General features: G+C 41.9%; 1 protein-coding gene across 2 annotated transcripts; it reads right to left on the bottom strand.

Moving 5' to 3' along the window:
* Positions 1-664: 664 nt before the first annotated feature.
* On the bottom strand, positions 665-10,088 carry LOC110510939 (fatty acid hydroxylase domain-containing protein 2). 2 transcript variants are annotated; one of them, XM_036950031.1, is made up of 9 exons: positions 9,901-10,088; positions 8,469-8,545; positions 7,947-8,044; positions 7,644-7,747; positions 6,931-7,052; positions 5,659-5,864; positions 2,528-2,633; positions 2,194-2,360; positions 665-1,612 (listed from the first exon to the last, which is right to left on the bottom strand). In XM_036950031.1, exons 2-9 carry the CDS (start codon positions 8,541-8,543, stop codon positions 1,456-1,458), a joined length of 1,035 nt encoding a protein of 344 aa, XP_036805926.1. In that variant the 5' UTR covers positions 8,544-8,545; positions 9,901-10,088; the 3' UTR covers positions 665-1,455. The 2 variants fall into 2 exon arrangements, with proteins under 2 accessions (XP_036805926.1, XP_036805932.1); XM_036950037.1 differs by lacking the exon at positions 9,901-10,088 and adding an exon at positions 9,355-9,595.
* Between the last annotated feature and the right edge of the window lie 1,687 nt (positions 10,089-11,775).

Genomic DNA, 11,775 nt, shown 5'->3' with positions numbered 1-11,775 from the left:
AGAGATTAAGTAATACATATTTTTGGGGGGACAGTTAACTGGATAAACCATTGATCCATGGGGGTGGCAGGAAGCCTAGCGGTTAAGAGCATTGGGCCAGTAACTGAAAGGTTACTGGTTCGAATCTCCGGGCTGACTAGGTCAAAAAATCTGTTGTGCCCTTGACCAAGGCACTTAACTCGAATCGCTCTGGATAAGAGCTTCTGTTAAATGACTTAAAATGTAATTCTGCTTTCTGGATCAGTCACATCACTGATGGATGATGGATGGATGAATACTGTAGCAGACTACGGATTATGAGAGAATTGGAGTAAAAAAGAGAATTTACAGGTGTGACGATGAATGCTGATTGTGTCAAAGCTTTGAAACAAATGAGATGTTTGTTTTTTGTTAAGGTTTTATTCTGCAACAATGGCACAGTTTATGAATTATGGGTCATGTAAAAATCTATACTGACTCCCAAATCTCAACCCAGGAGTCAGACTCTACAGAGCACAACCCTTTAAGGACCAATTTATCATTCAATCAATACAGATCATACAAATGGTGACAAAGTTGATTGTATGGTTTTCCATAGACCAAAATCCACAAACTTACTAACAATAAGCATACTGTAATCTCCTTATATTAGTATGTTTTTCTCCAGTTACACAGGAATCACTCAAATAACTGCATCTTTAATATGTGTGCCAATTACAGTAATAAAGTGCCGTCCAACAATCAGATTATAAAATGTAGTATTTATAATTAAAAAGCGGTTTGTCCCGTCCTTATCTCCAAGCTGCAAAGTTTATACTTAACAGCGGAGAACAAGGTTAGACTGAAAAGGTAGAAAGTGCTACTGCTAGGAACGTTATAACAAGATGAAACAAAAGTCTTCTGATCATGTAGGTAAAAATAAGTAAATTACCACCATGTGTTTTCAGTGTAATGAGGTGCTAGAGTCAGGGATAGGATGTAGATGCACAAAAGTAAACAGCATATTGGGTCAACTTCCGCAACAACTAAGAGCGTTGGAGCACGAGGCTAAACTTCTCCCGTTTTTTTGTCCCGCGGCTACCACGTTGTAAGAGCGTGAAGCAAGCCTGTGCACATGCGCAGATAGCGTGTGTGACTGTGAGAGCAAAGTCTTGCATCTTGCTCATCACAACATCTGCGTTGCTGCTCGTGCAACGTCATTTTGCTGACTCTACCTTTAATAAGAACTCCACTGTCTCGACTACCAAGATTAGAAAGGAACAGTGTGAGGAGGAGCCAGCCCAGTGCCAGACTTGAGGATGGGAATACTGATTGCATCTCTATAATCTCTCCTTTCTCTGTGCACTTGATCATAGATTTTCCTCTAGCTCATGTTTACACCAATCCAATGATTTTAACCGTATGGACGAGTGCACACTACAGGAGTAAGGAGAGATTATTGGGATGTAGGTGGAGGTCAGAAGTGACGGGGTAGAATCACTGGACCTTCTTGGGGGGGTCTGGGATGCTCTCGGTCAGAGGGGTGAGGCTGAGCAGCAGGGTGTGACGCTCGTAAGCCTTGGTCTTCCTGAAGTTGGCGTCGGTCCCGTGTAGCCTGTCCAGAACCCCCAGGACTCCAAAGTTCTGGTTGAACCTGCAGAGATGGAGGGTAGGGGACATAATTACTACAAAATAAAACAGTGTGCTGTTCTTAACGTTTCCTCCTTTGAATTTGACATGTACATTGCCTGGCTAAAGCCACAGACTCGCTGTGTTTCAGGCAGGCTAACTTGTCCATGTGACAAATCCCAAACCAACCCCCACTCTTTTGCACGTATCAACTCCCCTTTTCGGATCGGGAAGGATTAGATTTAACAAGCATAAGCAATATTACAGAAAAATTCCACCTAGCCTTCAGAAGAGATATGTGGAGGAGCTATTACCATACTTGGCCGGCAGAGTCAACCAAGTCCAAAGTACAAACAAAGAACTGGACAGGGATTCACAGTAATAAAATGAATATGCCAAGAACAGTGTGCCCTATATCAGTTAACATACCAAAGTCCCCCCTGGGAAAATTAAGTAATTCTGGTATGTCCCAAATGGCACCCTATGCCCTTTATAGTGCACTACTTTTAACAAAGTCCCATAGGGCTCTGTTAAAAAGTAGTGTGTTACAAAGGGAATAGGGTGCCATTTGGGACGCAAGTCTATCTTGCATAAGACAGGACTCACTTGAGGTGGTGGTAGTCGTGGAACTCGGGGGAGGGCAGGAAGGGGAGGTGGTAGCCACAGTGGGAGATGGTGGTGCTGACCAGAGCCAGAGCGTACCACAGGGTGGTTGTGACCAGGTGGGAACCCAGGATAACAGGGCCGATCAGGGCAGGCAGCATGTTGGACAGCTGGGGGTGGGGCAGGACCATCAGCAACATGGTTTTACATTGTTTAGAAATATGGTTAGAAATATCTGCTTACAAGATTATCCACAATGCAGTGTTTCAAGCTACGGTCCCCTAGTTTGACTTTGAGAGAGAGAAAGAAAGAAGAGTGGTAGGCATAAAGTACTCACCACGTGCTCCAGAGGATGGGCGTAGAGAGAGACCACTCCGATGGGAGCCGTCCACTCATGGTGCTGCTTGTGGAAATGCTTGTAGAGGGCAGGATGGTGAAACAGCCTGGCAGGGAAGGGATCACAAGTTAAATGTCAGAGAGTTGTCAGACGGTCGAAGATACTGTCAGGGTGAGTTGTATTTTCACTCTCAGCTCTCTGACCAAAAATATAAAAGGCAACATGTAAAATGTTGGTCCCATGTTTCATGAGCTGAAATAAAAGATCTGGGAAATGTTCCATTTGCACAAAAAGTATTATTTCTCTCACATTTTGTGCACAAATTTGTTTACATCCCTACTTTGCCAAGATAATCCATCCACCTGACAGGTTTGGCATATCAGGAAGCTGATTAAACAGCATGGTCATTACACAGGTGCACCTTGTGCTGGAGACAAAATACACTCTAAAATGTGCAGTTTTGTCACACAACACAATGCCACAGATGTCTCAAGTTGAGGGAACGTGCAATTGGCATGCTGACTGCAGGAATGTACGAGAGCTGTTGCCAGAGAATTGAATGTTCATATCTCTACCATAAGCTGCCTGCAATGTCATTTTAGAGAATTTGTCAGTACGTCCAACTGGCCTCACGACCCCAGACCATGTGTAACCACGCCAGCCCAGGACCTCCACATCTGGCTTCTTCACCTGCAGGATCGTCTGAGACCAACCACCAGGACAGCTGAAGAAGCTGAGGAGTATTTCTGTCTGTAAAACTCATTCTGATTGGCTGGGCCTGGCTCCCCAGTGGGTGGGCCTATGCCCTCCCAGGCCCACCCATGGCTGTGCCCTTGCCCAGTGATGTGAAATCTATAGATTAGGGCCTAATGAATTCATTTCAATTGACAGATTTCCTTACATGAACTGTAACTCAGTAAAATCGTTGAAATTGTTGCATGTTGCGTTCAGTATAAATTCTTTGCCACAGCATTGAATGTGCTTGTAACATTCTAGCACAAAACATAATCCTTTTTGTCGTTCCATATGTTATGTGATAATGCAACATGTTCATGTTGTCCCTTTACTTAGTGCATAGCCAACAAAGCACTAAAATGTAAAAATGGTAAGTGTACCTTCTACAGGCTGATAAATTCCAGCTGCCTATTAAACCAGAGGTTGACCCGTCTCTGGTGATGGGGGTCACAAAAAAACAGCACTTAGAAAGCATTTAATACCCTAAGTGATATTTCTGGGGATAAAGGCTGAAATTCAGCTATCGGCACTTTAACGTGATAGAGATGTCTAATCCCTGGTTCACTCTGGCCTTGCAAGATGGCTTATGTTTTGACCAGGGCCCAGGCACTTGGAGGAAGCTGGAGAGCGAACAGAGATAAGGATGAGAATATACGGTACCTAAAGAAAATATGCACACCCTTTGACTTTTCCCCACATTTGTTGTGTTACAGCTTGAATTTAAAAATGTATTAAAGATAGCTTTTTGGGGGTCACTGGCCTACACACAATACCTGGTAATGTGAAAGTGGGATGTTTTTCAATGTAATTTTTTTTTTTTATTGAAAAGCTGAAATGTCTTAAGTCACCAAGTATTCGACCCCTTTGTTATGACAAGCCAAAATAAGTTCAGGAGTAAACATTTGCTTAACAAGTCACATAAGTTGCATGGACTCATCTGTGTGCAATAATAGTGTTTAAAATTATTTTTGAATGACTACCTCAACTCTGTACCCCACACACACAATTATCTGTAAGGTCCCTCAGTCGAGCACTGAATTTCAAACACAGATTCAACCACAAAGACCAGGGAGGTTTTCCAATGCCTCACCAAGAATGGTAGATGGGTAAAACAAGACAAAGCAGACACTGAATATCCCTTTGAGCATGGTAAAGTTATTAATTACACTTTGAATGGTGTATCAATACACCCAGTCACTACAAGGATATAGGTGTCCTTCCTAACTCAGTTGCCAAAGAGGAAAGAAACCGCTCAGAGATGTTAAAACAGTGTAATGGCTGTGATAGGAGAAAACTGAGGACGGATCAACAACATTGTAGTTACTCCACAACTCTAACCTAATTAACAGAAATGAAATAAAATAATAATAATATATATATATTCAAAAACATGCATCCTGTTTGCAACAAGGCAGTAAAGTAATCCTGCAAAAAATGTGGAGAAGCAATTATTTTTGTGGCAAATCCAGTACAACACATTCCTGTGTTCCACTCTTCATATTTTCAAGCAATAAGGCTGCATAATGTTATGAGTATGCTTGTAATCATTAAGGACTGGGGAGTTTCAGGATTTAAAAAATAAAAAATGAATGGAGCTTAGCACAGGCAAAATCCTAGAGGAAACCCTAGTTCAGTCTGCTTTGAATTCACCTTTCAGTAGGACAATAACTTAAAACACAAGGCCAAATATACACTGGAGTTTGCTTACCAAGAAGACACTGAATGTTCCTGAGTGGTTGACTTCAAGATCTACTTAAAAATCAATGGCAAGACTTAAATGGTTGTCCAGCAATGATCAGCAACCAATTTGACAAAGCTTGAAGAATTTTGAAAAGATTAAAATGGGCAAATGACCGCAAATGAAAGCTCTTAGAGACTTACCCAGAAAGACTCACAGCTGTAATCACTCTTAGAGACTTACCCAGAAAGACTCACAGCTGCAATCGCTCTTAGAGACTTACCCAGAAAGACTCACAGCTGTAATCACTGCCAAATGGGATTCTACAAAGTATTGACTCAGGGGTGTGAATACTTAGTAAATTAGATAATTCTGTATTTCATTTTCAATAAATCTTCTAAAATGTAAAAAAAGAAAAAAGAAGGGGTAATGTGTGTAGATGGGTGAGAAAACAACAGCCATTTCCTCCATTTTGAATTCAGGCAGCAACAACACAATGTGGAATAAGGCAAAGGATACACTCTGAAGGCACTGTCATGAGTATCTTGTCTTTGGAACCTCTCAGAGGAGCGTGTCTGTTTCCCCATATGCATATGTCCGTCTATTGTTTGTCGTAATCGTTCGCTTATCTTTGGGTACAGCATTTTCCACACAAATCAATTATTCCTGACAAGGCACTGTATTGTATATGAGAAACCATGCTGCCCCCAGTCCTTACCTGTGCGAGTAGTAGAACAGAAGCTCCTCCAGCACAGCACAGAAGGCCATCTCCAACAGGCCTCGGTGGAAGGTGGGCAGCTCTGGGCCGCAGGGATTCCCACTAGAAAACATAACCGCCCAGCACACCACCACCATGGGAGCAGAGATGAAGAGCTGGTTGAAGACCACCGTCTTCACCGCGTGGCGCAGCTTCACTGGGTCAACCTAGGGGATGGGGACAGTTTTAGTGGCAAATGTCAGGTCTCCGTTTCCTTTAAGTAATCAATTATCATCACCCATTTCTGCAATCATTAGTCTTCTTGTTTATTGTTCACTTAGTTGAACTTGTTTTGTTTACTTCAACGTTTTTCAATGTCTGCTAGTTTTTAAGAGGGGTCTAATTTGACCTCGTTCGTTGTGTACCTAGAATATAATTACTCTAGCCGGCACCATCAATCTTTCTTAGGAAACCACAATGTAGCACATGACAATAGTCATTTGTGTCCATCGGTCTGAAAGAATTTGAATGGTATCCATGACAAATCCACAAATGTACAAATCAAACACTCGCTACATACATCACTGTAGAGCCGACGTAAACAGATCTCTGCTTTATAATCAGAGAAAGAGGTTATGTGCAGTTGGCAAAGTATAGTTATCCTCAGTCCGGTCTCGTGTTTTCTGAGCTTTGCACCCTCACATTCAAAAATCATCACTGACCTTTGAAACTCACAGGGCAATTCTTCAATATCTGGCTACATTATTTGGTGAGTATATCTAGCTGCATTTGGCATATATTATAAACAGGTAATGTTTATGACTGATAAGCACTTTGAGTAACACAATGTCACTTAAGTATCTAATCTTCCACAGATTGCAGGAGATGGCAGGGTAAACACTAAGTAACCAGCGGTCCTCAGTAATGGCAGTCATTCTCTCGCTAGTGTCCTGTAAAACAACATCTGTTCATCAAACTCAGTAAGAGGACATTGGTCCGATCGACTGATGGACATGCCATTCATAGAGACCTGAGTTTTTCCTGACCACGGGACCTGAACATGAACAGGAGAGAACCTCCTGGCCCTGTTTATGATGACACTGAATTTCACAACACACATGCTAGTACAAACACTCATGCACGTGAGAGCACACACACACACAACTCCTTTCACTAGAGTGAAATGTGAGGCTTTCATAAAGATGATCCTGATTAGAGCCCTTCCTGTTTACTGTAATAAATGGAGGTCATGATGAGATACAGGTGTGTAAAACAGGATTAGACTGACTGTACCGGGTTGTTCTTGTCCACCTGTATTCTGTAACGGGTGATGAAGTTGGGCATTCCAGTGTAATCAACCAGCATGAGCAGAAGATTGGACCCCCAGAAAGCCGCAAAAGGCACAAACATCGCCCCTGTTCAGCACAACCAGAATCAATGCATTACATGCAATACAACAACCGCATCATGTACACATGAACTAATTCAAGATACAGCAAGATACAGCATGCCCTAACATTATCTAAGAACAGCTCAGCAGGTTTCACTCAATCAGTACATTAACATCTCAAAAGTGATATAAAACCAAAGATGGTGACTGAAGTGCCAAAACGGTCCCTATTTTGCCTTTACAGTGCACTACGTTTGACTAGGGCGGTATGTAGGGAATAGGGTGCCATTTGAGACCCAGCCTTTACAAATCACATGACATCATCTCTAGACAGATGTTTGTGCCTAATAATGGATGGAACATAAATATACTTCACTATTCTGGGGAGAAGAAGAAAGAAGCCTGAACTTGCTATGTTGTTTGTCTTTATTATATCACCCAGATATCAGAGCTGTGGAACATCAGAATTCCATGAGAGAGTTGTACTGGGCTGCTCGCCACAGTCTGGTTCTTCCTGTTCCTTTGTGCAGCACATAATACTTCCTTTAGTTTACGTCGGATGTTATTTCCAGCGGGACACCGGGCTTCAGAGCCCACCAGTTACATTGTCTCTTACCGGCATAGAACAAGGCTGTCTCGTGTCCCTCCCACCTCTGGTGTACTTTGGTCCACTGGTTTTGCCAGAAGTCACCTGATGCTCCCCAAAACCTCTGCAGATGCCTGGGAGGCACAGGGAAAAGGCTATGGTTACAACTAGTCCCACAAATCTGTGGTTGCAATAACAATTCAATATTGTTCTTATTACTCTAAAATGGAACAAATTCATATTATTCCAGTGTTCACAGTGTAAATATCGCATTGGTTCATGTTTGTTCTGAAATCATCTCTTGTCCCTACAGTGGATGTTTGTTGTTATTACCATGTTAAGGAGTTCCCAAAGGCTGCCAGGACAAAGAGGCCAGATCCAATGACGATGACCGCTTTCATCACCGAGTCCAAAAGGCCTCCTGGGGCCTCCTATAGGAAGAGAAAAACAATATTTATATAAACAAATCTGCTCTATGACCCAACAGTCAGGTTGCCTTCACAACTCTTTACTTTTCAATTGCTCACTCTCTCAAGTCACCTTCTGCAATGATCACTATTTCCTCAACTCACATCATCATGTGTATAAACTGTATATATTCCCTCTGCACTGGATAGAATAAAATGCAGTCCTACAAGTTAGACCTGTACTGACACGTATCCAGATAAGTACAGTCAAGTAGCATAGGTCACTCCTTTTAGCCTGCAAAACAATCGCACCTGACACAGAGTACAAGGAGTGAAACGTTAAACAAGACTGCTACCCAGGCTAGAAAGAGACTGTCTATGACTCGGTCTTACTTGTTCAACAAATGCATCGGGAACATCCAGATGTCAATTGCACTGATGCTCTTACCTGTCTTTGACTGCTTGGGTTCATCTGGACAGGGACCTGACCTTTGCTGTTCATTTGAGTGACGTCGCCCTTCATGTCTTAAAAGAAAACACATTTAATGTATATAATGCAGGGTGCCATACTCTTATGTAACATGTTTTCTTTTCACAAAGCCCTGGCTGTCCTGACGGGGTCAAACTTTATTGTCCAAATGCTCCGAATACAACAAGTGTAGACTTTAACATGAAATGCTTACTTACAAGCCCCTAAATATTTACCAAGTACACTCAAATAAAAAAGTAACACAATAAGAATAACAATGAGGAGGCTATATAATGTTTTATGATTGATTTATATTGTCCAAAGTCCTGTCGAATCGTATGATTTTACAACAATGGGATCGTGGCTGGAACGTACAGTTGCAGGTTGATGTATAATCGGATTACCATTCATTTGAGCTCGGATTTTCAAACAAATTCCTGAGGATAACAAGCAAGATTGGCATGCATTCTACCAAGATTAGTGAAAACAATCTTACCGACAATGATTCTATAGAAGTGTGCATCTATATTTTTTGAAATTATAAAGTTGTTCTTAACAAAAGCTTGCAGTGAAAAATGGCTAAATCTAATCCGGGTATATCTTTTGGATCAACCAGACAACAGTCTTTACATTGGGCAACAAAAGCAGGCTAGTGTAAATTCTGCATGCCAAGCATAGGCCTAACTAACCCAATATGTAGGCCTACTATTTAGGAGCCTAAACATTCCCCATACTTGTTAAAGGTCCAAGGAACTTATTCAGTATGTTATTTTCAGAAGTAGACTGGCTCTGCATCGATTCACAATTGCGATACGGTTCTAGAAACATAAAGCACTTTACTTTCATATCACATCATAATACACACCCTGTAGGCTACACTGTTTTGACCGGCTTTGCAGTCAAGTGTTTCTCAGCGATAACACATTTCTGGCAGCCTTCTTTGTGTTACACGCAGGTGTTTGGCGCGTACTAGACAGTTAAATTAGCGGTCCCTCGGTCTTCCACGCTATAACGTGGAGATGGTCGCGTGGGAACAAGAACCCTGTCAAGGTGTGTGTCAACTTGATGCTTTTTGAAAATTGTTTCTCGCTGATATGAAAGGTCCTTTGGTTCCCAAAACCGTACCGCAAGCAATGCGTGTGATAATGTTCAGACCGAGCGCAGGGGCTCTTACTGACTGACGCCTTCCTCCAATGATGTGTCATTGAAACGAGAGTCCTGGTCAAGGACTAAAAACACAGTTGGCTAAATAGACTAAGACTGCCCTGTTGACTGATTTTTTTTACAGATTGCACAAGGCTCAGTGAAATTGATAGCCTGTAGAATATAGTAAACTCCAGATCAGTATCCAATCCTACGTCAATAGAAGGAGATGAGCGCAATATGTAGATACGGGTAGCCTGCTACTTACTGCTGTAGTTTCATCGGACGATCGCAATCTGCGCAACTACATTTCCAGTCGGTAGGTTATATGCAGCCTATTTTTTCACGTACAAGTCGCAGCTTCAATTGGATGGATTTTCAACCCTATACGACTTATGATTGGTGGATAAATTGTCAGCTGACCGCGAAAAGACGCACAAGGCTGCGCTCTCCTTTATCTTCGTCTCGATGATGGCTTTTGTTATCTTCTGTCTTCTACATGTGTCCAGGTGAAGGTTGAACGAACTGTTAATGGCCTTTTGTTATCGCCTTTCCCCTGAAACCCTGGCCGGGTTGAGCGGGGGATTGTTTTTATTCCCTGTGAAACGTTATAGCAGACTATACGGACTTCGCCTTTTCCTCTGGTTAGATTCAAGATTGGGACTGAATTGGGCCACTGTCAAATCCAGATCTGAAATTGATTCTGTGTTTCTGGACCAGGTTTAGTATAGAATAGAAAATAATAACTTTATTTCTACGGTCTTATGTTGACTTTGTTGCACAACATTCAACAAGTGATGACCATACCTTTCTTATACAGTAAAGGGTCTGAAAAATTCAGAGGAAAAGTTGGTTTTACTTTCGGACATTCAACAGACATTCGCCAAAAGCCATTTCAAATTGTAAAAATCAATAACGAATTGATTGTCACAGAAACATAAACATTGATGTGATTTATTCTATAAATGTCTAACATACTTTTACAACTTTTGTTTTGAGTAACAATTCCAGTTTTGATTTGATAGAGGGCATGTAGTCCGTCTAGAGAGCGTGTGGTCAAAGTTCTAACGAGTCTGTTATACCCTATTGGAAGGTGCCTGGCATAAAATTCTGCATCTTCAGTCATATTAAATTAGATTACAGGAAAAAACTACGGGATGAAGGGATCAGGCCTCACTAACAAAGAAGACAGGTGGATGGATCAAGAGGACCAACACAACCAAGAGGATCAACATGGACATTCCATTAAAAGAACATCAAATTGATCAGAATACAGTGTAGACATTGTTAATGTTGTAAATGACTATTGTAGCTGGAAATGGCTGATTTCTTTATGGAATATCTACATAGGTGTACAGTACAGAGGCCCATTATCAGCAACCATCAAATCAAATGTATTTATATAGCCCTTCTTACATCAGCTGATTTATCAAAGTGCTGTACAGAAACCCAGCCTAAAAGGAAGAAACCTAGAGAGGAACCAGGCTATGAGGGGTGGCCAGTCCTATTCTGGCTGTGCTGGGTGGAGATTATAACAGAACATGGCCAAGATGTTCAAATGTTCATAAATGACCAGCATGGTCAAATAATAATAACCATAGTAGTTGTCGAGGGTGCAACAAGTCAGCACCTCAGGAGTAAATACCAGTTGGATTTTCATTGCCGATCATTGAGAGTGTCTCTACCGCTCCTGCTGTCTCTAGAGAGTTGAAAACAGCATGTCTGGGACAGGTAGCACGTCTGGTGAAGAGGTCAGGGATCCATAGCCGCAGGCAGAACAGTTTAAACTGGAGCAGCAGCACGGCCAGGTGGACAGGGGACAGCAAGGAGTCATCATGCCAGGTAGTCCTGAGGCATGGTCCTAGGGCACAGGTCCTCCGTGACAGGCACATCACTCCTGTGTTCCAATAGCTAATCCAAATTAATTATTTTAAAAGGCTAATAATTACAAAACCCTTTTGTAATTATGTTAGTACAGCTGAAAACTGTTGTACTGATTAAAGAAGCAATAAAACTGTCATTTTGACTAGTTGAGTATCTGGAGCAACAGCATTTGTGGGTTCGATTACAGGCTCAAAATGGTTAGAAACAAAAAGTTCCAAAACGTGTACAGACTGGCTTAATAGCTCCAACAGTCTATCTC

This window comes from Oncorhynchus mykiss, chromosome 2 (assembly GCF_013265735.2).
Source record: "Oncorhynchus mykiss isolate Arlee chromosome 2, USDA_OmykA_1.1, whole genome shotgun sequence".
NCBI lineage: Eukaryota > Metazoa > Chordata > Actinopteri > Salmoniformes > Salmonidae > Oncorhynchus > Oncorhynchus mykiss.
This window is presented reverse-complemented; position numbering and strand designations above follow the sequence as displayed.